The 26,916-nt window shown below is 44.3% G+C and overlaps 1 protein-coding gene across 7 annotated transcripts in view; it reads right to left on the reverse strand.

The window, feature by feature from the left end:
- Positions 1-26,916, reverse strand: part of DIP2C (disco interacting protein 2 homolog C) — a 442,508-nt gene that overhangs the window by 75,482 nt on the left and 340,110 nt on the right. For all 7 annotated transcript variants that reach the window (XM_040434209.1, XM_040434208.1, XM_040434211.1 and 4 more), the window contains 6 exons: positions 22,499-22,613; positions 21,891-22,092; positions 19,394-19,503; positions 6,237-6,317; positions 4,801-4,924; positions 3,764-3,885 (listed from right to left, as the gene is read on the reverse strand). In XM_040434209.1, the coding sequence (XP_040290143.1) occupies positions 3,764-3,885; positions 4,801-4,924; positions 6,237-6,317; positions 19,394-19,503; positions 21,891-22,092; positions 22,499-22,613 (754 nt within the window). The remainder of the gene's footprint in view (positions 1-3,763; positions 3,886-4,800; positions 4,925-6,236; positions 6,318-19,393; positions 19,504-21,890; positions 22,093-22,498; positions 22,614-26,916) is intronic.

Here is a 26,916-nt window from a genome sequence, read left to right on the forward strand (position 1 = left end):
GCATTTATCAGGTAGACAAAGTTAATATAAGGCAATTAGGGTCCAGACACACCACCCTATTCATTTTGCGGACCGCAAACCACAAATCTGCAAAACACAGATATAGGCCGTGTGCGGTGCGGATCTATTGACATCAATGGTTCTGCAATCCACAAGATGCAGCAAAGAATAGGACATGTCTTATCTTCTGTAGTGCTGCTGCTGCAAGGACCTGGAAGAACATGGAAGCCCTTGGTGTCCATTTTTTTTGCGGATCCGCAACTTGCAGTCCGCAAAATTGATGCGGTCGTGTGAATGGACCCTTACTATTGTATTGTGATTGTCCATATTGTCACCTTTGCTGGTTTGATTATTTTTTCATATTATACACAGCTAATTTTCAGGGGGTTACGACCACCCTACATTCCAGCAGCGGTGGCCGGGCTTGCACATTATAGGAAAAAGAGCTACCTGGTGGCTGGGGCCATGGGAGTGTACATAGGCAGCATGCGCAGCAACTCCTGTCACGGCCACCTCGTATCTGCGTTGCATCGGTGGCCATAACCCCTGGATAGGAGCAGTGTATAATGTGATGAAAAAAATTAATCCAGCCAGCCAAGGAGGCAATATGGATAATAACAATACATTAGTAAGTGCCTTGTATTAACTTAACAACCCCTTTAATATAAAACTTACTGCATTGTCACCTGCAGACATGCTTAATCAACTGGTGGGATTCTTCTAAATCTGCAAATAGCACATATGAATAAGGCCTCATGCACACGGCCGTTGTTTTGGTCCACATCCGAGCCGCAGTTTTTGCGCCTCGGATGCGGACCTATTCACTTCAATGGGGCCGCAAAAGATGAGGACAGCACTCCGTGTGCTGTCCGTATCCGTTGCTCTGTTCCATGGCACCGCAAAAAAATTATAACCTGGCAATTTGCGGACTGCAAAACACACAACGGTCATGTGCATGTAGCCTAAGAACGGAAAAAAACTCGTGCTGATGGTAATTAATATGCACCGCAACATTTCTGATGGGGATAACTGACGCCTGTGCAATTAACAAGCATGACATCTGAGAAACATATGGAAATCAATTTCACCAAAAAGATATGGGATAATCGCTCACATTACTTAAAAGGTAATTAAGATCAATTTGATGTAATGTGTATAGATAAGGAATACAATGCACTCGTCAGACACACCCCACCTGCCTCCAGAAGGCGCTCCACCTGCTCAGATGAGTCTATAGTAACATACTCACATAGGGGGTAATTTATCAAACAGAAATACACCTAAATTCAGTGTATTTCTAGCGCAGATCGCGGCGCAAATATCCTTTGTGGCGCAATCTGCAACTTGTCCCGGCTCACGGCATGTCTAAAAAAGTAGGCATGGCGTGGGCGTGGAAGGGGACGGGCTCATCTCATTTACTACGCCTGGTTCAGGAGTAGAAAATGGTCTAAATGTAAGGCAGCTCGGAAGCTGTCTTACATTTAGCAGCTGCAGTGGATGGCGCCTCTTCATAACTCCGGCGGATCCACCACCAGGTATAGGGGTTATCAAGACCGGAGTCTAAAATGCCAGTCTTAATACATGTGCCCCATAGAGTACAATCCCACATATGAAATGTGGATAATGCCAATAACCAAAGTGTGCGTATTTTACCACAAATTACCGTGGTTTTTGCAGGGCGGTTTTCAGCCCTCAACTTGACAGATGAAACAAGGCGTTGCACCTCGGTAACTGGTCTAGAGGCGCAACAATATTGTTACTATCCAGCATGAGAGGCAGCAACTAAATGTCATCCCGCCAGGACACATTTATTGAATAATGAACAAAGGACCATAGAAAAATGTAAAGCCTATGAAATGGTTAATTGTAGTGTGAAGACCATAGCTAAATATTAAAAAGGTTGTTCTACAGGATAAGGGATAAGTGTCTAATGGGCGGGGGTCCAACCACTGGTGGCCCCACCAATCACAGGAACAGGGGCCCGTGCTCCTCATTTGAATGGAGAGGCAGACATGTATGTGTGTCCGCCACTCTGTTCAATGGGACTGTCAGAGATAACACAGTACAAGCGCTCGGCAATATCTGGCAGGAGGCGGCCCCTGTAGTCAGACCCCGCTATCAGACAATTATCCCCTAACCTGGGGATAGGAGATAAATTGAACAGCCCCTTTAAAGAAAATATAATTGTAAAGTAGTGTTAAGCGAACTTGCGTTTTAAGTTCGGCGTCTAAAGTTCGGGTTATCGAAGTATCCCGTTATGGATTCCGCTACCACGGACCATAACGGAATTTAGAATCCATAACAGGATACTTCGATAACCTGAACTCGAACTTTAGACGCCGAACTTAAAACACAAGTTCGCTCAACACTATTGGAAAGTGAAATATTAAATCAAGATTTTATTATAAATATATATATTTTCAATTTTTGGTATTAAAATATTGAAATTTTCGCCCTAGCCACAAGTGCAGCCAGAATAAGGTGATATTTCCATGTCAGCTCAGGGACAGGTATAGGAGCATGATCTCACTTTCATTAGTACATTAGTGAGTTAATGACAGCCCTATTGTACTACTACAGGTCTATAGCAAATGTGGCCATTTCTACCCCTGCCCCAATACACATGCACATTTGGTTCGCATGAGTGTTTATGTGGTCTCAACTAGGAGAGAAAAATCTCTTGTGGGAATAAAAAATCGGACATGTTGAGACACCTGCTGTATGAGAACAGTTGGACACCCTCATATACTGTAAATTACATGTTCGGTCATTGGTCATGTTAAGACTTAATGCACTACATGACACTTTACCTTTAGGTTTTATACACAATAATTTGATTTCCATGCGTGTTGTAGGTCAAGTGGAATGCATGGAGTATTGGTGCACACGTCAATGCAATTGCCTTAAGAAACCAAAGGCATGTGAACCATATGGCAGGCTGAGCGACTAGACTCACGGAGAAAGGGGATGCTGCTCAGGATTGTCCCCATTCTCTGGCAATGATTTGAATCTGTGAAAGGTGTCCTGATAGATACCCCAATGTAAGAAGAGGTAGAGTGAACTGACCATCATGAATCCTTCAATCTGACAAAGGACTTGAAAGGTGTGAGGGCGTTACCAACTTTCAGGTCCTACTGTGCCAAGATGTGGAGGAGCATCTTCTTGTATTCAGTAGCACTAAGTATGGCTTCTGCTTTAATTTTTTCTATGGTGTCCCCTCTTCTAAAACGCTATAAGCCTGAATTTGTCACAAGCTGGCACCACTATGTTCTCAAGAGAAAGTTAGCCTAAGTTCTACTTCTCATGAACAGGGAAAGGCAATCATCATAGGTAGTAATTATAGCTGTCTTCATAAAGCTAACGTCCTCTCCTAATGATGGTAGAGGAGACCTTCCTTTAGTTCTTCACCTCTAATTATGGGAGAAATGGCAGTAAGACCAGGAATAGCTGAATGCATTAAGTTTAATAGCAATTGTTGTTCTTGCCTTTTAATTAGACTACAATATTTTCTGCTGAACAAAATTTCATGGTCAAATTATAGAGCTGTATATCTAACGCAAAGGAAATGTGACTCTTTCGTTGAGGGATTTTTCACAGAATCACAATTACAAAGGCTGAAGTTTGGAATAGAAGCCTGAATCAGAATGCAGAAATTCTGGATAAAGTTGTTGTATGGCGCCCACACATTGTCTAGACATTAAACACTCAGTATGGTAGCCCATAAAATGGCTGCTCAATCTCTGACGAAAGATCCATAACCTACCTCAACAATCATCTTCACCGTAGGCAGCGTTGTTGCAATGTTCTGTGGGTGTGGCGGTCGCACTGTTATTGGCACACAACCAGCATAAAGGCAGCCATAAAATGCTGCAATCAGATCTATTCCTACAAAGCAGAAACAGAAAAAGTCATCAGCAACTATTGCCGGGAACAGATGTCTCACCACGGACAACATCAATCAAATTTTACCTAAAACTTCTTAAGGGAAAATGGCATCCTTTGAAGGGATGTCGCTTATCCTGTGCCCTACACTCTACCTTTCATGGATCCACATTACATGGTGTAAGTTGTGATATTGCAGATAGATGAGAAATGTCCTGCTCCGTGCTAATCTTGTCTGAAGATGTTGAATCACGATTAGCAATGATTCCGTACAATGCTGTATATACAAAAATAGGCCGCTGCCTCACTAGACTAAAGGGTGCACCAGTTTAACCAGTCACAGTGAACAGAACTGGTTTAATTTGGTAGCATCTCAAAAGTCGGAAGCAACGTGTCTACCTTGTGCTGAACTACTAGTAAGGTGGTCATTTTTATCTCCTTTCCTAATATCAATTGCAAGTTTTTCCACATTCCTATATCCCACTGTATTTAAAACAATGCTAAACTAAGCTAGATATACTGTATATATAATGACAGCTGGTACTGGTACAAATTTATAGAGGGTTCATAAAAGACTTTTTCAAATGATACATTTAGTCCCCATACAAAATAATTCAAAGAGCCTCTCTAGCTCTGGAGGATGGACAACCCATTGATTTCAGTGTAAATTGTGTAACGTTTCACTACCCTCGTGCCGGTGTTCATTACCCTTGAGGTGGTGTTTGGGAGAACTGAACACTTGTTGATAGACCCCATGACAAATTATAGCTGACCGTTAGGTGTCCCAGCAATGGAACACCCTATGACCTATCATCAAGAGGTCCTACTAACAAAAAGTCATTGCTCAAAGAGGGCAAATTAAGAAAAAAGTAAATTGTACAGTTTAAAACGTCACATAAGTATTAGATATATGTATACCTGGAGGATACACAAGAGCCACATGATCTCCATCTTGTAAGTGTCCCCTTTCCATCAACATTACTGCAATTTTCTCAGCCCGTTTATGTAACTGGCTACAGGTCAGAGAGCTGGCTATTGTTCCCTGTAGATAAAATACAGCAAGATTAATCGCTCAATTAAAAAAAAGGACAGACACCTTGAAAACTCCATACACACAGATATATATATATATATATATATATATATATATATTTTTTATTTTGGCAGTACTAGGTCATTAAAAATGAAATACAAATTCTTGTCCTTCTGTAGCAGCACAGGTATATAGAAGTTCTCAATAGTGTTGCACAGGGAAGGTTTTATCTGCAAGGTATTGCTCATTAGAATAGTAGGTAACAGGTTAGGCCTGTATTAGACCAGCAGATCAGCATTTTGATGGTTGGGAAGGAAGCATTCAGCTCATCAGTGGAGGAGACCGCTGCTATAACGTGCAGAGATCTCCTCCATAACATGGGGAGGAGCGATCGCTAGTGCCATCGCTCGTCCCCATACATAATCATCATTTGCCAGCAGCAGACCGTGATTACATGGCACAATCAGCCACCAGCAAACAATGATTTTTTTTAGCTTGCTAATCAGTGGCACTTTTACACATGCAGATCTGGATGATCTGGTTGACTATCTACAGGCCTAATAATGACTGACAGTATGAAAGCTCTATTGTTTTCTTCATAGGCGTAGATAAACATGCAGAGGAACAATTAATGAAGATCCCCGATCAGCCTCATAGCTTAGGTTTAGTTGTGTTGCTCTAATTGAGTCACCACCCCTCAATCCTCCCTGGTCTGAATGATGGTCGGACAAAGAGCATAAAGTGAGACCATTGTGTTGGGCGGGAACTCGAGTGCCTGAACCTCAGTATCAAAAAACACCTTTGGGATGAACTGGAATGCGGAATATGAGCTAGATCTTCTCATCCAATGTCATTGTCTGACCCAACAAATACAAAAAAGGCACAAGTTCCCACAGAAGCACTACAAAATCTTCTGGAAATTCTTCAAAGAAGTGTAGTGGCTTTTATGCTGAAATAGGGTGATAGTGTTCTATCAAGGGTGACACAGCAACATGGCATGTTCCTGCTATGTGTATGTGTTTCGATATATTTTCCTAGAAGAACACCATAGGACTACAGGACAAGGGAAAAAAAGTAGACTCACTGTACGTACAGAAGATCCAACCAACAAACCTCACACTCTTGCTAGAAAAAATATGAGCCATCACTACTTAGAGAAAGAAATAGTCGGAGATGTTTGACAAATTTACTACCAAATTTTGTCATTGCTCCAATTTGATTTGATCCTCATATGTGACGCCCAATATTTAATCCAGTGTTTCACCCCAATTACAACGCACTGAATGGTTTATTAGAGCACTAGGGCTGAAGAAGGTCTTACCCTTGAGTTTAATAATGTATAAAGCACATGATCGGGAGTCGTTTGAGCTCTCCATTGCAGAACTTCAGACAAAAATAAGAACTAAAAAACAAAATGAAAAACAGATTTATATTCAGAATAGCAGAAAATAATTACATATAAATCATAATAATCAAAATGTACGACTTGTGTAGACAAGTGCCATCAATGCAATGGTACACCATGAGAGCAAAATATAGTAAAATTCCTTTAATCGAGAAATCAGATGATTGATTATACCTTAATCTGACATCAATATCATATACTAGTTTATTGGTCAAACCACTGACCAATACATTAATATGTACGTTGTTTTTTTAATCAGTAGAATTTTCTAATTGGCGGTATCTGCTGCAGAATTTCAAAACTATGACATGCGAGATTAAAGGAACTTTACTGTATTAAGAATACTTACAGAAATCATGATAATTTATTCCATGTTCCATTATGAGGGCCCCTACAGTACATGTAGGAGGTGGAAAGGCGAGGACCCAACTCATATTCATCCTGCTCCCGTTCCCCAAAGTTGGGGGGCGGGGGGTAAAACTTAGGGAGGCCTCCCATACAAGAACCAGCATGAGTATGACATGGTATCCCACTTTTACAAGGGATTGGGCAGAACAGCATGTGGAATTGTGAGCCGACATGATGCCACTATACTGCAAAATGTGAGCATGAAGATCCCTTCTTCTAGTACTGTTCTTTTCTGCACTAAATTCTCTACATGCTCACAAAACTATAAGGGAGGCTTCCCATCACGTTTATGCCATCCATTTAAAATATATGTTAACGGATGCCTCAGACAGATGCCATACAGTAGCATCTATTCACCATACAGTTCCATTGTAAAAAACAAAACAAAAAAAAAAAATAAGAACGTATATGTTGAAATTTTTTTTACCGGACTCTGCAGGAGGGCCACACTTTTGTATTCCTTTTTTACAACGTATACCATATGGCAAACGGATGGCAAAAATGTGATCTGAAGCCACCCTAACACACTTCTTGTATCCTTTCTAATAGACAAACGCTATACTGTAGATTAGGGATCAGCAACCTCCAGCACTCCAGCTGTTCAGAAACTACAACCCCCAGAATGCTTCATTTGCCTCAATGGGAGTTGGAAGAACAGCCGAGCATGTTTGCCCGCTGGGAGTAGTAGTTTCACAGCAGATGGAGTGCTGAAGGTTGCAGATCCCTGCTCTAGATAGACCTAGAACTTCAGGCACAACCAATACAATATGCACAAACAAATACAGAGAAGGGCACTATGACCTACAGATCTATTCACACACCCTAAAATTCACTGTTTTTGCAGTGATTTCCGTGGCAATACATCCACCCATTTATATACTACGAATACAATGCAATTGAAATAAAATGAGGCTTTTGCTGTTATTATAAAAAGAAGATCTTCCAAATCTCGCTCCGCATGGGAGAGATATTAAGTGTTCTGGTTGATCACATATTTATGATCATATTTTGGTGTATACAGAACGAATGCACACAGTATATCCACACGCTGGCGACCCGTGTCCAGTGCTGCCACGGGCAGGCATGGGCATCACTCCACTCACCCTGTGTGTACTGGGGCTAGTATTCAGTGAAACTTCTCTGTGGTAGTGCAAAGGTTAACCTTTCCTCTAGCCGCTCATTAACCCTCCTATTTATTCTGGGCACTTTGTTCCACCCCTCTGCCTGAGCTTAGGTTCCTAGTCACTAGTTACCAGTGAGGCCTCATGCACACGAAAGTTGTTTTTTGCATCCACAAATTGTGCGTCCGCCCAAAAAAAAAGGATGCGGCATCAGTTTTTTTTGGAGGATCCGTTTTTTCCCACAGATCCCTTGTAATGAATGCCTATCCTTGTCCGCAAATGTGAAAAAAGTAGGACATGCACTATTTTTTTTTGCTGAAGGGAAACACGGACAACAGACGCGGAACACAAACGGATGAACTATAAGCATTTTTTTGCTGACCCATTGAAATGAATGGGTCCCCATCCTATCCGCAAAAAAAACGGAACGGGGGCCGAGAAAAACAACTGTCGTGTGGATGAGGCCTGAAGGTGTGATATTCTTTCTGACTACCCGTCTGACAACAGACTCTGACTGCAAGCTGCCTGCCCTAACCCTAACCTGTTTCTCATATTGCCCCCCGACCTTGGAATTGTTTATCGGATTCGTCTATATGCTGCTGGTCCTGACCTTGGCCTGTTACCGGACTAAGAGTATTGCCTGACCCTTCGGTGCTCTCTGATCCTCATGGGCCAGCCACCAACTACTCCAGGACTATCTCAAGAGGTAGTGACCTGGTGGCTTCCCTGCAGTGAAGACCAGAGACCTGTATAGGGGTTAAAGGGTTCATACCTGGGGACTACCAGGATAACTACCTAGAGACAGTCCAACGTCAAACCAGTTAAGTTCTCACAGTGAGTCCACATCCACTGCCCGGTTTGTCTGAAAGCAAATAGGAAGATGAAAAGCCAACAAAACCTCAACTTTAACCACAGACCTCTGCTCGAGTAGCTGTAAAAGCAGAGATCAGGTGATGTGTGCTTGTTCGGTGATGCAAGCGTGCCTCGAAACGGCCTTTGTTTCTTCCCATTGCAGCTTATATGAATCCTCCCTGATCACTGCCAAAATATCACAAAACAGCCCTAAAACTACATGATTAACGCCCAGAGCATTAGATTAGGTCACTGCAGGACTTTGGCCTTCCTGTGGATTGAGCCCACATGGTATCATTGGGAGCCTCATTTACGATTACACACCATAACATATTATGGACAAGGACAGAAATAACAGCAAAGCCACTACTTGTATCCTTAAAGGGTTTCTGTCACCAGAATTAACCCTATTAGACTAGCTGACACTAGCGATGTGTCCCTACACTGCTCCTAGAGGCTCCGCTCCTAGAGGCTCCGTTCTCCCATCTCTGGCCACACCCTGCTACACTTGGGGCAAATTAGCATATTATAAAAGTTATATTTCTGGAATAACGTGGACATAGTTAAAAGTAGGAATAGGCTAGTTAGGTTCAGCTGACATTAGCACATCACTGCTGTCAGCTAATTTAATAGGATTAATTCTTGTGACAGAAACCCTTCTAAAGGGATTTTCCAGGCTCCTGATAGTGATGACCTAGCCTAAGGATCGGTCACTACTATCCGATTGGTGACGGTCCGACACCCAGCACCCCCCACCGATCACCCTGCAGCCTCCAGTGCTGGAACTAATCCTGCAAATGGAACAGGAAGCACGGCTCCGTTCAAAGTGTAGTGGCCGTGCAGGGTACTGCAGCTCCAGAGGTCTGATAGTGCATCATCCACTGCAAACAGCTCAATGTGGTGGGATATGACCATTTCAGGGGGAACTGTGTAATGGTTTATTGGCGCTACAGGGAAACTGGACACTTCCTTCTGGGATCCCTGACAGGATACAACTGATCATACTAGTGGTCGCAGTGTAGGGACACTATTACTTTCAGAAGGCCCTTCTAAGAAAAAGGCATTGACCAGTGAAGTCGTGTCCATGTGCACTGCTAAATAGCCAGTAGGATACGTCTCTTGGATCTCCATTCTCGTGGAGATGTCAGACCAGACACCAAGTCTCATCATTTCTGCTAATTTAGTGCTGAGGAAAATGGAAGACACACTGCCCTTTTCAGACAGATTTATCTGCTTTACTTCTATATTTTATCCATTGAGATGCGCTATTGCAAGCGAAGGCCAAAACCGCTCGGTGCGTTCTCTCTGTATGTCTCAGTGCAATGTCAGATTTTTACTGATTTAACTTTATTATGTTTTCAACGATGTGGAAGATTTAGACTAAATATGCTGTCAGAAACCCGGCCAACACAACAACTGACACAACCCTATGCACGAGAACATGACCGCAGATAGATAGAAGGGGCTTTTTACACTGCATCTGAATAGTCCGCTTGCCGTATGAGCTGGAAAAGGTCCTGCCACATCCAATAACTGGACCCTTAAAATGGATACCACTGAGAGGCATCTATCCACTATATGTACTCCCCAAAAAAAACCACACATTGCACAGTATGCATTTTTTTTTCAAATAGCGGAAACTGCAGCTAAATCAGAAACATCCATTAAATGGACCCATAAGAAACCATTAAAGGGTAACTTTCATGTTTTCATAAAAAAAATATTTAGCATATGTTACTGCTGCAGCAGCATTATGCATAAAGCAACCTTTAGTTTCTTCATATACAACTGTTTCCTTGAGTTTTTCCCTTAGTTACGGCTGTTTAAACATTTACAATATGAGGACCTTCTCAAGATGGCTCCTCTGCCAGTTCTCTGAGGCCAAAACTGCTTTCCCTCACTTTCCATACACACTTGCTGTAGCCAGCAGCTCAATGCCAGCCAATCAGATTGGATTACTGAAAAACACGCCTCCTCACTCTGAAGCCTAATGCAGGCATGCAGTGTGAAGGACCGCCCCTCTGTCTTCTGTTTACATTGAGTTGGGAGACAGACAAGCCCTAGTAACGATCTTTCAAGGGAGCAGTAGAAAGGGACAGAGGACATTAATGAAAGCTGTTATTATAAGGTAATTACAGATCTTTTGACAATCATTGACAGACTAACTCAGGTATACATGCCTAGCTCTAATAAACTAGCAAATAAAATTAAAAATATGACAGTTACCCTTGTGTCACTTCAGAAAATGGCATTTATCATATAGAGAAAGTTAATACAAGGCACTTACTAATGTATTGTGATTGTCCATTTTGTCACCTTTGCTGGCTGGATTCATTTTTCCATCAGATTATACACTGCTCGTTTCCATTGTTACGACCACCCTGTAATCCATCAGAGGTGGCCGTGCTTGCACACTTATAGGAACAAGTGTGGACCTCTCTGGTAGCCAGGATTGTTGGAGAGCACATAGGTTGGTACTTTTTCCTATAGTGTGCAAGCACAGCCACCACTGATGGATTGTAGGGTGGTTGTAACCATGGAAATGAGCAGAGTTTAATGTGATAAAGAATACAGCCAGCCAAGGAGGCAATATGGGCAATCACAATACATTAGTAAGTGGCTTGCATTAACTTTCTCTACATGATAAATGCTATTTGCTGAAGTGCCTAAAGAGTGTTCTTTTTGCCTTTCCAGTACCATCCAGTGGGGTCTATTATGCATAGCCATTGTGTAACAAAACTGCATACTGCACGGCATACTTTTTTTTTTTAAACACGGGCAACTATGGGGGACAGATGCCACTCAGCAGCATCCAATTTATAGGTCAGTTTAAGGGACGTACCAGAACCTTTCCCGGCCCGTACGGTAAACGCATTAATTAGACGGAGTGTGAAAAGAGTCTAAAATATACCATCCATGCACATTATGTATACATGGATGTATAAAGAATATAATATATACATCTTGTTCTAGAAAATGGTATAAAGACATATTCGTGTAAACGTCAGTAAATTGTGAAGAAGAGTTCAATCTACAGCAGGTTCCCTAAATGTGTATTAGAGACCTCAGAGTAGTGTTACACATCTCCACTTCCATTCATATACATTTCATTACTAGCTTAGGATAGGCCATTAATATTAGATTGCCAGGGGTGAGATTCTTAGCATCCCTGCTGAAGAGATGTGTTGTGGAGCTCCAAGCCCTCTCCACTGTTTCCGAGGCACAGCGCCACACTTTTAGTAGTGGCTATGCCTGGTATTACAATGTGTTATATGGAGCAGTAAGAACACTGAAGGGGAGAGCACTGGTCTCTTCAAACAGCTGATAGAATGGGATGCCAAGAGTCAGACCCCCACAATCTAATATTGATGGTCCGTCTTAAGGACAGATCATCAATTTTAAAGAAACAAAATAACCGTTTAAAGGCTATGTACACCTTCTGCATTTTACTCATTTTGGGCTTAAAATCATTTTTTGAATTGGTCTTTCTTAACCACCTCAGCCCCCAGTGCTTAAACACCCTGAAAGACCAGGCCACTTTTTACACTTCTGACCTACACTACTTTCACCGTTTATTGCTCGGTCATGCAACTTACCACCCAAATGAATTTGACCTCCTTTTCTTCTCACTAATAGAGCTTTCATTTTGTGGTATTTCATTGCGGCTGACATTTTTACTTTTTTTTTGTTATTAATCGAAATTTAACGATTTTTTTGCAAAAAAATGACATTTTTCACTTTCAGTTGTAAAATTTTGCAAAAGAAACGACATCCATATATAAATTTTGCTCTAAATTTATTGTTCTACATGTCTTTGATAAAAAAAAAAATGTTTGGGTAAAAAAAAAAATGGTTTGGGTAAAAGTTATAGCAATTACAAACTATGGTACAAAAATGTGAATTTCCGTTTTTTGAAGCAGCTCTGACTTTCTGAGCACCTGTCATGTTTCCTGAGGTTCTACAATGCCCAGACAGTACAAACACCCCACAAATGACCCCATTTCGGAAAGTAGACACCCTAAGGTATTCGCTGATGGGCATAGTGAGTTCATAGAACTTTTTTTTTTTTGTCACAAGTTAGCGGAAAATGATGATTTTTTATTTTTTTTCTAACAAAGTCTCATATTCCACTAACTTGTGACAAAAAATAAAAACTTCCATGAACTCACTATGCCCATCAGCGAATACCTTGGGATGTCTTCTTTCCAAAATGGGGTCACTTGTGGGGTAGTTATACTGCCCTGGCATTCTAGGGGCCCAAATGTGTGGTAAGGAGTTTGAAATCAAATTCTGTAAAAAATGACCAGTGAAATCCGAAAGGTGCTCTTTGGAATATGGGCCCCTTATTCTGCTGGGTGAGAGAAATATCTCGGCAAAAGACAACTTTTCCCATTTTTTTTATACAAAGTTGGCATTTGACCAAGATATTTATCTCACCCAGCATGGGTATATGTAAAATGACACCCCAAAACACATTGCCCAACTTCTCCTGAATACGGCGATACCACATGTGTGACACTTTTTTGCAGCCTAGATGCGCAAAGGGGCCCACATTCATTTTATGAGGGCATTTTTAGATATTTGGATCCCAGACTTCTTCTCACGCTTTTGGACCACTAGAATGCCAGGGCAGTATAAATACCCCACATGTGACCCCATTTTGGAAAGAAGACACCCCAAGGTATTCAATGAGGGGCATGGCGAGTTCATAGAAAATTTATTTTTTGGCACAAGTTAGCAGAAATTGATATTTATTTATTTTTTCTCACAAAGTCTCCCTTTCCGCTAACTTGGGACAAAAATCAATATGCCCCTCACGGAATACCTTGGGGTGTCTTCTTTCCGAAATGGGGTCACATGTGGGGTATTTATACTGCCCTGGCATTCTAGGGGCCCTAAAGCGTGAGAAGAAGTCTGGAATATAAATGTCAAAATTTTTTTACACATTTGGATTCCGTGAGGGGTATGGTGAGTTCATGTGAGATTTTATTTTTTGACACAAGTTAGTGGAATATGAGACTTTGTAAGAAAAAAAAAATATAATTTCCGCTAACTTGGGCCAAAAAAATGTCTGAATGGAGCCTGACAGGGGGGTGATCAATGACAGGGGGGTGATCAATGACAGGGGGGTGATCAGAGAGTCTATATGGGGTGATCACCCCCCTGTCATTGATCACCCCCCTGTAAGGCTCCATTCAGATGTCCGTATGTGTTTTGCGGATCCGATCCATCTATCCGTGGATCCGTAAAAATCATACGGACATCTGAATGCAGCCTGACAGGGGGGTGATCAATGACAGGGGGGTGATCAGGGAGTCTATATGGGGTGATCACCCCCCCTGGAAGGCTCCAGGGAGACGCCTGTGTGTGTTTTGCGGATCCGATCCATCTATCAGTGGATCCGTAAAAATCATGCGGACATCTGAATGGAGCTTTACAGGGGTGTGATCAATGACAGGGGGGTGATGAGGGAGTCTATATGGGGTGATCACCACAGTCATTGATCACGCCCCTGTAAGGCTCCATTCAGACGTCCGTATGCGTTTTGCGGATCCGATCCATCTATCAGTGGATCCGTAAAAATCATGCGGACGTCTGAATGGAGCTTTACAGGGGTGTGATCAATGACAGGGGGGTAATCAATGACAGGGGGGTGATGAGGGAGTCTATATGGGGTGATCACCACAGTCATTGATCACGCCCCTGTAAGGCTCCATTCAGACGTCCGTATGCGTTTTGCGGATCCGATCCATCTATCAGTGGATCCGTAAAAATCATGCGGACATCTGAATGGAGCTTTACAGGGGGGTGATCAATGACAGGGGGGTAATCAATGACAGGGGGGTGATCAGGGAGTCTATATGGGGTGATCAAGGGGTTAAGTGACGGGGGGACGGGGGGGGGGGGGTGTAGTGTAGTGGTGCTTGGTGCAACATATTACTGAGCTACCTGTGTCCTCTGGTGGTCGATCCAAACAAAGGGGACCACCAGAGGACCAGGTAGCAGGTATATTAGACGCTGTTATCAAAACAGCGTCTAATATACCTGTTAGGGGTTAAAAAAAAATCACATCTCCAGCCCGCCAGCGAACGATCGCCGCTGGCAGGCTGGAGATCCACTCTCTTACCTTCCGTTCCTGTGAACGCGCGCGCCTGTGTGCACGCGTTCACAGGAAATCTCGCGTCTCGCGAGAGGACGCGCCGGCGCGTCCACCCAGAAGAGCAGGGCCGCCGCAAAGACGCAATCCTGCGTACGGCGGTCCTGAGAAGGTTAAAAATATTCAGCAGTTTTGTCATAAAAGGTTAAAGTCTGCCTAGCTGTGAGAATCATACTTTCACTTTATGTCAGTCATCTAATTACCCTTATGTCTAAATTACTAAAAGCTAAAAACATTTATTTAAGCCAAATTCTTAGCAGTAAGAACTGAGCTAAAATGGTGGTTATAACAGGTATCGGCAACCTTCGGCACTCCAGCTGTTGTGAAACTACAGTTCCCAGCATGCTCCATTAGTTTCTATGGGAATTCTGACAAGAGCAGAGCAATTATGCATGCTGGGAGTTGTGATTTCGCAACAGATGTTGTCTACCCCTGGTTTATAAGGTCAGAGATCAGAGATAAGAAGCCGTCAGCTGAGCTGCCTGATGGAACAGTAAAAACACAGAGCCTGCTACTGGTGAAACTCGAGGCTGTACAGAGAAAAGGGCTCAACATTTTTAATAAAGACCAACTTTAATTGAGTACTAATGAGTATTAATTAGGGCTGCACAATATATCGAAAAAATAATCGAATCGCAATAATCGCCAAATGTGATATGGCAATTTGGCCGACCCGAAAATGCGGCGATTATATATGAAGGGGCCCCGCGCACATAACTGGCTTTGTGTGTAAAGTATTTTACTACTGTCTGAAACAAGCTCTTTTCTATTGATAAAATGGCCAGTTAGTAAAAGACAGTAGTAAAATACTTTACACACAAAGTCAGTTATGTGCGCAGTTTAGGACACATGAGGGGACACATGAGGGGACACATAGGGCCATGAGGGGGACCAGCATAAGATGCTATATGTGTGTCTTATGCTGCCCCCCCCCTCATGGCCCTATGTGTCATTGCACACATCCCCTATAACAGTGCCATCCACAGATCCACCCCATAACAGTGTCCTCCACAGATCCCCATAACAGTGTCCTCCACAGATCCCCCATAACAGCGTCCTCCACAGATCCCCCACATAACGGCGTCATCCACAGATCCCCCACATAACGGCGTCATCCACAGATCGCCCACATAACGGCGTCATCCACAGATCGCCCACATAACGGCGTCATCCACAGATCCCCCACATAACGGTGCCATCCACAGATCCCCCACATAACGGCGCCATCCACAGATCCCCCACATAACGGCGTCATCCACAGATCCCCCACATAACGGCGTCATCCACAGATCCCCCACATAACAGCATCCTCCACAGATCCCCCACATAACAGCGTCATCCACAGATCCCCCACATAACAGCGTCATCCACAGATCCCCCACATAACAGCGTCCTCCACAGATCCCCCACATAACAGCGTCATCCACAGATCCCCCACATAACAGCGTCCTCCACAGATCCCCCACATAACAGCGTCATCCACAGATCCCCCACATAACAGCGTCATCCACAGATCCCCCACATAACAGCGTCCTCCACAGATCCCCCACATAACAGCGTCATCCACAGATCCCCCACATAACAGCGTCATCCACAGATCCCCCACATAACAGCGTCCTCCACAGATCCCCCACATAACAGCGTCATCCACAGATCCCCCACATAACAGCGTCATCCACAGATCCCCCACATAACAGCGTCATCCACAGATCCCCCACATAACAGCGTCATCCACAGATCCCCCACATAACAGCGTCCTCCACAGATCCCCCACATAACAGCGTCATCCACAGATCCCCCACATAACAGCGTCCTCCACAGATCCCCCACATAACAGCGTCATCCACAGATCCCCCACATAACAGCGTCCTCCACAGATCCCCCACATAACAGCGTCCTCCACAGATCCCCCACATAACAGCGTCATCCACAGATCCCCCACATAACAGCGTCATCCACAGATCCCCCACATAACAGCGTCCTCCACAGATCCCCCACATAACAGCGTCATCCACAGATCCCCCACATAACAGCGTCATCCACAGATCCCCCACATAACAGCGTCATACCCAGCCGCGTCAGCGGCTCATATGGGAAAATCCAAGCAAATAGACCTCTAGCACAATTCCCTTAAAATATCGCATCGCATATCGTTATCGCAATTTTTAGGGCCCTAATCGCAATCGCACAAAATTCCCATATCGTGCAGCCCTAGTATTAATGCAATAATAAAAGAAAATGGTGTTCATAGCCTTTAAAGGGGTTGTCTCATGACAGACAATGGGGGCATATCCCTAAGGCATATCGCTGGGACCCGCACCTATATGGAGAACGGAGCCACGAAATGCGCAGCCCCCCTCCATTCATTTTCTATGGGGCCTGCAAAAATAGCCGAGCCCTGGCTCGGCTATTTCTGTCGAGCTCACAGAAGTGAATGGGAGCAGTGGCCGGTCATGCGCAGTGCGCTCCCATTCGCTTCTATGGGGAGCCGACTTGGTGGTGGCCGGACCGGAGTCCTTCAGCCACCACCTTGCGGGGCTTTGTTCTCGAGTGATATGCCCCCATTGTCTATGATGAGACAACCCCTTCAAGGCCGATTTTAGACGGTCACATTAAAACCCACAATTCTGCTACTGGGCAGCACGAGGGCTCACTGGTTAGCACTGTTGCCTTGCAGCGCTGGGGTCCTGGGTTCGAATTCGACCAAGGGCAACATCTGCATGGAGTTTGTATGTTCTCCCCGTGTTTGCGGGGGTTTCCTCTGGGTACTACGGTTTCCTCCCACATACCAAAGACATACTTAGAAACATAATAGGAACTTAGATTGTAAGCCCCATTGGGGACAGTTGGATGCTAATGTCTGTAAAGCGCTGCAGAATATAGTAGTGCTATATAAGTGCATAAAATTAATAAATAATAAATATTGTACTGTAGAGTTCTATATTTGGTTCAGTAAATTAATTTGGCTCTTTGCCTGTTATACTGCCCTGTAAAATATTAACAAATTGCAATTTGCAGTCATTATGGATTTTGGGGGGAAAATCTGAAGTCAGTTTTGCTTGAGTCTGCTTTGGAGTACATTATCAAATGTCTCATGTCACCCATGGAAAACTTTTGTATAGAGAAGCTACTCCAGTTTTCCTACTCAACCCTACTCCTGGACGGAGATTGTGATTTTTTTTTTTTTTAAGTCTCGATGATAAATCTGGAGGGAAGCTCATTACCATAGGTAACCACACCCACGTCCAAAACTGGAGCGAGTGGTGTAAAAATGCACAATTGTGCACAAAAATTTTGCGCGAGTGCAAAAAGTCGCAAAAGCCCTATTTTTGCAACTTTTTGACGCCAGAATTCTAGAGTGAAGGTATGATAAATCAGAGCCTTTGTTTTTTTATTAACACATAATAATCGTCTCTTTCAAAGCACTTGCATGTTTTTTTCCAGCAGTTTTGTATCAGGAAACTTCCAACAAGTCCAAGACTTTTTCAATGATGGACCAAAGAATAGTGAGAAAAAACGGATCCGTAGAGATAAGGTTAATACTATATGTAAAAGCTGTTCTCATTTATTGCTTCCCTCCGGACACAGGCAGCAGTGCCACACACGGGTTAATCTAAGCTAACAAGGAGTCAGAGCATCCTGACATTCAGAGCAATCCGAGAAATTAATTTTCTCTGGAGTCTGTATCTAGTTATTGTTATTTATTTCTCCCGGATCGATACTAACACATTTATAAAATGATGTGGTCGTCTACAATCCATAGGTCATAAGCAACCGGCGCATTCTTTCCAAATCTAAATTACAATGTCACTCTGCATTACTCCGGGAAGGGGAAACATGAGTTTTTTCTTAACACTGTACTAGCAAGCAAAAGGCAGATCATCGTCATTTCATGAAGACGTTATAACTTTAAGCTATTCCCCATGGCTTTACACTTAAAGGGGATTTCCAGGAGGGAAGCAAGCAAGCCCTGAAAAGTACAGTAAGGCCTCTTGCACACGACCGTATGGCTTTTTCAGTATTTTGCAGTCCGCAAAAAAACGGAACCGCAAAAAATACGGATGACGTTCGTGTGCATTTCGTATTTTGCGGAACGGAACAGCTGGCCCCTGATAGAACAGTACTATCCTTGTCCGTTATGCGGACAATAATAGGACATGTTCTATCTTTGAACGGAACAGAAAACGGAAATACAGAAACGGAAGGCATACGGAGTACCTTCCATTTTTTTTGTGGATCCATTGAAATGAATGGTTCCGTATATGGAACGCAAAAAACTGAACTTAAATGGAAAAAACGGTCCTCTACTTTTTTCTATGTAAACAGTCCTCTACTTTTCCTCTAGATCCCAAAGAACAACCCTACATCTACAGACATTCATAATAAGACTAGACTTCGGCAATAATTCACATGCTGTATGTCATCAGTCATAAAACCAAAGACACTTCTGGCTCTAAAAACATCTCAAAGACTACAATTCTGATGGTTATAGAGTATTTATAGGTAAGTCTATCCGTGCATTGAACCTAACTTACCTTTCTGGCCTGATCATTGTCTTCTAGCTGTCCCAGATCCCTTCCACTGGCCTGTGCGATCCTCTTACCAGAGACCAGGTTCCCCACCATCACAGAGGCAGGGCCAATTTCTACACAGACAAAATATGATGCATTTAAGTTTAATGGAAGGGAACTTTAATAGAAAGTTTAGAAAAATATTTACATATGAAATGCAAGTCTTTCATTTCCCCCATAGTATTAATCAGAAAAATCTGCCACTAGACGGAGCTTTAGCACTTATGGATACTGCTTTATTAATGAGTCTAAATGGAGTTTGTCAGCAGTTTTGCATCAGTGTCGAGCTGGAGCTCCTTGGGCTGGAGTTATTCTCAGGGCCCAATCCCAATATCATCAATAATATAACAGGTTTTGAATAAAAGAAATAGATCCTAGTGGCAAGTTATTATCTCTAAAGGCAGCTCCAAAGTTTTTTTTTTTTTTTTGAGTTCTAAGGTCCATCCAGAGCCTGGGCCCATCGGAGGATCCTGTAGTACTCTTGTGGGCCAGTCTGACCCTGCTGACAGATATAGCGGGTGCTGCTCTTGAAAGCGTATTGGGCGCTGGCCAGCAGGCTGCAGGGTTTTAGGGGTATGGGGCGCACCACAGCCTCTCTCCCTCCCATATGCTGCGAATGACAGCTGAAGTGGTCCCCTGGCCGGAGACTACATCTGTTACTCACAGCAGAGAGAAATGGCTGTGGCTCATACCAGTGGCGTATCTAGAAATGATTGGGCCCCACAGCAAATTTTTGAATGGGGCCCCCCTCCCCCAGTAATTTTTTTGCAACGCCTTCCTTTCATGCCACCCCCATTCCTGTGATCGCTCTCTCAGACCAGGCCCGGCAGCTTTTCCATCCGTTTTCTACACTGTCTATACTGTCACTGTATATAATTTCATTGTGTAATACTGTTGAGGAAGCCCTGACAAAATGTTGTAGTCCTCCTTCTCCTGTATGGGCTCCTTCTGGGTCAGGGCCCCAAAGCAGACGCTTCCCCTATAGTTACACTTCTGGCTCATACACTGCTCCTGAAGTACTGCACCCTGGAAGCTTGCCACTTTTGCACTTCCAGTTCATTTGCACAAGTGGCGCCTGTGGGATTTAAAGTTCATTTTCTCAGCACTATAGTGATTAAAAGCATACTCTATGTCCGTCAGCAGACCCTGCCTATGCCCGGCAGCAGACCCTGCCTATGCCCGGCAGCAGACCCTGCCTATGCCCGGCAGCAGACCCTGCCTATGCCCGGCAGCAGACCCTGCCTATGCCCGGCAGCAGACCCTGCCTATGTCCGTCTGCATACCCTGCCTATGTCCGTCTGCATACCCTGCCGATGTCCGTCAGCAGACCCTGCCTATGTCCGTCAGCAGACCCTGCCTATGTCCGTCAGCAGACCCTGCCTATGTCCTTCAGCAGACCCTGCCTATGTCCTTCAGCAGACCCTGCCTATGCCCGTCAGCAGACCCTGCCTATGCCCGTCAGCAGACCCTGCCTATGCCCGTCAGCAGACCCTGCCTATGCCCGTCAGCAGACCCTGCCTATGCCCGTCAGCAGACCCTGCGTATGTCCGTCAGCAGACCCTGCCTATGTCCGTCAGCAGACCCTGCCTATGTCCGTCAGCAGACCCTGCCTATGTCCGTCAGCAGACCCTGCCTATGTCCGTCAGCAGACCCTGCCTATGTCCTTCAGCAGACCCTGCCTATGTCCTTCAGCAGACCCTGCCTATGCCCGTCAGCAGACCCTGCCTATGCCCGTCAGCAGACCCTGCCTATGCCCGTCAGCAGACCCTGCCTATGCCCGTCAGCAGACCCTGCCTATGCCCGTCAGCAGACCCTGCCTATGTCCGTCAGCAGACCCTGCCTATGTCCGTCAGCAGACCCTGCCTATGTCCGTCAGCAGACCCTGCCTATGTCCGTCAGCAGACCCTGCCTATGTCCGTCAGCAGACCCTGCCTATGCCCGTCAGCAGACCCTGCCTATGCCCGTCAGCAGACCCTGCCTATGCCCGTCAGCAGACCCTGCCTATGCCCGTCAGCAGACCCTGCGTATGTCCGTCAGCAGACCCTGCCTATGTCCGTCAGCAGACCCTGCCTATGTCCGTCAGCAGACCCTGCCTATGTCCGTCAGCAGACCCTGCCTATGTCCGTCAGCAGACCCTGCCTATGCCCGTCAGCAGACCCTGCCTATGCCCGTCAGCAGACCCTGCCTATGTCCGTCAGCAGATCCTGCCTATGTCCGTCAGCAGACCCTGCCTATGTCCGTCAGCAGACCCTGCCTATGTCCGTCAGCAGACCCTGCCTATGACCGTCAGCAGATAAAATTAAAAAAAACTCTGCTAAAAGAAGTCCATATTGCTCATACCAATTAAATGGGAATCCGCTCTCTCTGAGACCAACACATAGGGGCCAACTTCTAACATCTCAACCTCTACTTCACAAAAGGTAACATAATGGTGTAAACTATAGAACCAAGATGATCTTACCTGGCTGTTTCTGTCTTGGTTTAGGAAGGTTCGTCACACACGTGTGAGGACACATGAGCACATTGCACGGATGGAGTGACCCCTCGAGGAACAGTTGCTTGGTCTCCGACAGGTGAATGCCACCTAAAGGGGTTTTGGGAAGTGTGTTTGCTGGTACTAGAGCTAGACAGTAGACTCCCACTTGATGTATACTATCAATTGCCTACAGGAAACGCAAGAACAGTAGAAGCCGTTACCATGTATGCAAGCCTTCATGTTAATGGCGGTCATATCCAGACCAACTGATGATGTCTGAAAACAAAGGCGAGTTATGCAGTAAAACCATGATGTGTATATACTGTATGTTCTTATAGGCCGGGCCTCTTATCAAGTTGCCAGGCAGGATGGACCAGTACCCCACACTCTAAATAAAGTAAGGTCACCCCATCAGTACTGGTACATGGGTTTTATACGTGACTTGTTTTAGGGTGACAAGAGTGGACTATGCTTGACTGTTTCTGAATCCATTGATTCAAGACAAAGTGATAGGGCAGTCCTCTAAATTTTCACTTTTACTACTTACAAAGTTAAGAAAGCTTCCCTCATCGCTTTCCACTAGTTTGTCTCACCTGAAGAACTCTGCTCATCCACTGGAAGCTGTCCTCCTCTGTGGAGTCCGGCCTCTGCTCCGCAACAATAACTATCCTCTCATCGTGCAGGACATTCACAGAAAAGACGGCTATCCTGCACAAAGACAATGCACACCACAGTTATACAATGTCTAAGACACTTACAAGGGGAGAAGGGGAACTAAGCTACAAAACAACCTACAGGAACGATATAGAGGAGGTGACCATGCCATATATTCTAGTAGTCTACATCATGCAGGCTCGTGTACTAACACTGCAAAGGGGAAAGTCTCAGTTATCTATAGCCAACATCTTATTAATACCTTCTCTTGGAACTTTAGAAAAATCATCTTAAAGGAGCTGTCCAGGATTTTACAAGCTGAGCTGGATGGACATTTGTCTTTTTCAGCCTTACAAACTATATTACAAGTAATGACCTATCCACAGAATAGGTCATCAATATCCGACACCCTGCATCCCGCCGATCTGCTGTTCTGCAGTAGCTCCAGTGCTGGATGTACACAGCGCCGTTCATGGTGTACTGGACAAAGCGGGGTACTGCAGTGCTGCTCCCATTTAAGTGAATAGAAGCAGTGATGCAGTAACCAACTCTGTCCACTATATAATGGATGGAGCTGTCAAATAGCTGATCGATTGGGATGTGGGGATGTGTCATATCCCTGCCAATCACACTGTGATGGTCTATCATTTTTATAAGCCATCACTGGACAACCCTCCAGGAATGATTTAAAATGGCGGCAGGCAACCTGTCCTAGAATGTGAGCAGGGCTAGTCGCCTCCACTTACAGAGCTGCCTAGGGAGGGTGAGATCGGTGGGGCTTCACTACACTGGTCCACAAGAGTTGATAATGGTGTGATCCTGCCTATGATATGCCATTATGGCTGAGCAGCCTAACAGGAAAACTGAGCAACATTTAATATATGCAAGTGCCAGAGCATAGTATGTAGTGAGGTCCCCCCTACACTCTGCGTCCTGCTCACATTCTTAAACAGGTTACTGGCGACCATAATAAAATATTCCTAGAGAACCCCTGTAAGATGCATTGTACTATGTACTGTATTAAGGATGACTATAATCACAATAGACATTGGTACGATTCATTTCAAGTCATCTTTCTCTATCATTGCAGTCGAGACGGAGCAGGAGAAGTAAAAACCCATTGATCAGGTGTTACTATTACGGGACCATACAACGTTTTTTGAGACTCTAAAAGATTTAGACCATTTTCTGCTGACCATCGATGCAGTTTGTGACATTAATGAGCGTGAAAGACGTCCACCTATGCAGATATCTGTTGACAAGTTGATCTGCCATGTTGGATTTTTTTAGTGGTTGTCAGGTGATGTCGTTGAAAACGCAATTATGCCAAACAACATGTCTGCATCCCACGAGAAGTCCAGGATAGACCTCATATCACAATGAGATTTCCTTTTTTTTTTTCTCCCAGCCCAGTCAGGCGCCCGCAATATTTGTCATGCTGGGATACTAAGGCAGCGCCATAAAAGCTGAAATAAAGCCACTTAGTGATTGCTGTAAAATGGCGCATTCACAGTCACTAAGGGATTAAAGGGTTTCTGTCACCTGAAAAAAAAGGGTATTAAGCTGGCTGACATCAGCGATGTGCTAATGTCAGCTGAACATAACTATATTACTGCCATCTCACTGCGTGCCGCCGTAATTGAGAAAAACGAACTTTTATAATATGCTAATTTGCCTCTAGGAGCGGGGGGGGGGGCGCGTTGAACCTGCTCCTAGAGGCTCAGTTTGCCCACCTCTTTTAACGCCCTTCTTCTCTTGATTGACAGCGATGCTCTCCTCCCACTGGCCGTGTCTACAGTGTAAATCTTGAGCTGTTCAGTATTTGGTGCAGGCGCAGTGAGGAAGCCAGCAGCCGCTAAGCATCCTTCCCTTACTGCGCCTGCGCCGTTCAGCGGCGCAAGGTTTACACTGCAGACACGGGCAGCGGGAGGAGAGCATCGCTGCCTGGCCCTGTCAATCAAGAGAAAAAGGGCGTAGAAAGAGGTGGGCAAACGGAGCCTCTAGGAGCAGGTTCAACGCCCCCCCCCCTGCTCCTAGAGGCTAATTAGCATATTATAAAAGTTCTTTTTTCTCAATAAAGGCTTTAGGTAGTGAGATGGCAGTAATATAGTTATGTTCAGCTGACATTAGCTTCCGTTTTGCATTCCCTCCTAGAATTCTGTTATATTCCATTATAACGGAACCTATAATGGAATTCACTAATGCCGATGCGAAACCCCCCTAGGTGGTCTGCATTTAATTCCTGGATAATATCGCTGTCATATTTTAAAGTTTAGATTTTGAGTTCTTCTGAAACCTGCTATTATTACTGGAGGGAGGGTAGTATTATATACCAGAATGGCTATCCGTATAATACATGGATGGACTGGGTTGGCAAAAATAATAGACGCTGTATGTATGTTAGCGGCTCTCCACTTTGGGTCACGGAGGGGAGTCCTCACAGTTTGACGTCCATACGCCAATTTATGACAAATATACTGGATCCGTGCAAGGACACAGCACCATCAATCCACATTTCATTGGCTTAATATAAATATAATATCTTGTAGCCACAAAAGAGGAGGGAAATGGGGGACACATCTGTATGGGAAGATTTCAGACATGGCCGCAGCACGTAGCCTGAACATGACAGACACTGGCCGGGATGAGATTTCTCTGGTAATTATCAGCTGGGTAAAGCCTGCAGCTGTCAACAGCGCTCAGGAAATCTCATCATTTCTCCACCCAGAATCGCAGCAATTCAGTTTATGTCGTGTTTGTGTAACGACCATAAACCGTACACCATGTCATTAACATGCTGTGAGCCCCCCCCCATATACTTAATAAACAGGGACAAGGCTGGCCGGAAATCCAAAGCTCAGACAGGTAATTGGAATTACATAACCTCGGACAGAGGCCAAACCATGCGCATCCCGCAGGGATCTGGCTAGACAGAAGTGAGCAGAGAAATAGATGTAGCAGAGCAGAGATTGTGCTCATATTGATGTCATGTCTTCTGATTTTAGACAGACCTGCAGGTGACCCCACTTCTTCATTATCAGGCTGCAGACAACTCTTTTGCACGTTTTGCAGGCAGAACTTGGTGTGGATTCCATGGCAAAAAAAAAGCTGCCGGGCGGCTGCGCAGAAGCCACCTCCCATCGTTTTAAATGGAAGGCCACACTGCCGTCATGGTTTATTCATCGTGTGGTTGCGGCCATAAACCGTGGCTTCCCACTGAAAACAAGGAGAGGCGGTTTCCGTGGGTCCATCAAGAAGCCTTTTGGGCGCAGAATTTACACCAAATTCTGTCTGCAAAAGAGGTCGTAACAGAGATTATTCTTCAACTGCTTATAGTTTTCAAAATCACTGCTTGCAGTCAATGAATGTGAACCTTCATGTGCAACATATGTATTACACACACATATATATATTATATGCACACATCTGAATAATAAGTGTTATATTTTAAAACCAGATTATCCCTTTGAATTGCAAACTCAGCACTGCTGCTTCTAAATCAGTGTGTGAACAGATAACGTAAAGCTAGATATGCCATGAATTTAGGATTGCACTTTTTACCACTTGTGATACATATGTGAGGTTACGTGTAATGCTATATAAAACCACCAATAATTCTAAATCACAAACTCAGCTCTACTACATTCAGTGTCATCGGCGTCCAGCGTTAACAGGCTTCCTTAAAAAAGAAAGGGAAAGATTTTCTCAGGACAAGAGATGCACTATTTTTAGGGAACCCTGCCCCGAAACAAGATCCTGGTTATAATGTGAGGTGGGGCGGACACGGCCCATTTTAAGCCCTCTGCTTCTTCTCCTTGGAAGGCGGAATGAACAATTCCCTCTACAAGGTGGTCAGAATTTACAGCGGCTCACATCTGGCAGCTGCTCAGTCTCTTTCTATATCTTTAATGTGGTATATTGCACACTTTCCAGTCATCTGTAGGCTCACACTGAGCCCAGTAATACTCAGCTTTACACATGTACATGCTGTATATAAGAGAGTTATAGCCCAGAAAGCAGATCTCATATGCTAGAATGGTGTATGGTGGAATTTACTAAGACAGAGGGTAGACAGCTCTATCCATCTCCCGTTTTCGTCTTGCTATGTGTCGCTGCTAATCTTGACCTACTGGGAAAGTTATAAGACTGACTAGCATCTGGGAAGAAGAGGTTTCTCCTAGTGGAGACTGCCAAGATGCTGTAGAGAGTCTTAAAGGGAATCGGTCACCAGCGACTTCCCTATCCAATTGTTTGCATAGACACATAGCTGTGGTTCATCTGATTAAAATGTTCTTTTTATTTTGCTGATTCAAGGCTCTGTTCCAGAGTTATATTTTTTCTTAATATGCAAATCAGG

The sequence above is a fragment of the Bufo bufo genome, chromosome 5 (assembly GCF_905171765.1).
Source record: "Bufo bufo chromosome 5, aBufBuf1.1, whole genome shotgun sequence".
In the NCBI taxonomy this organism is placed as follows: Eukaryota; Metazoa; Chordata; class Amphibia; order Anura; family Bufonidae; genus Bufo; species Bufo bufo.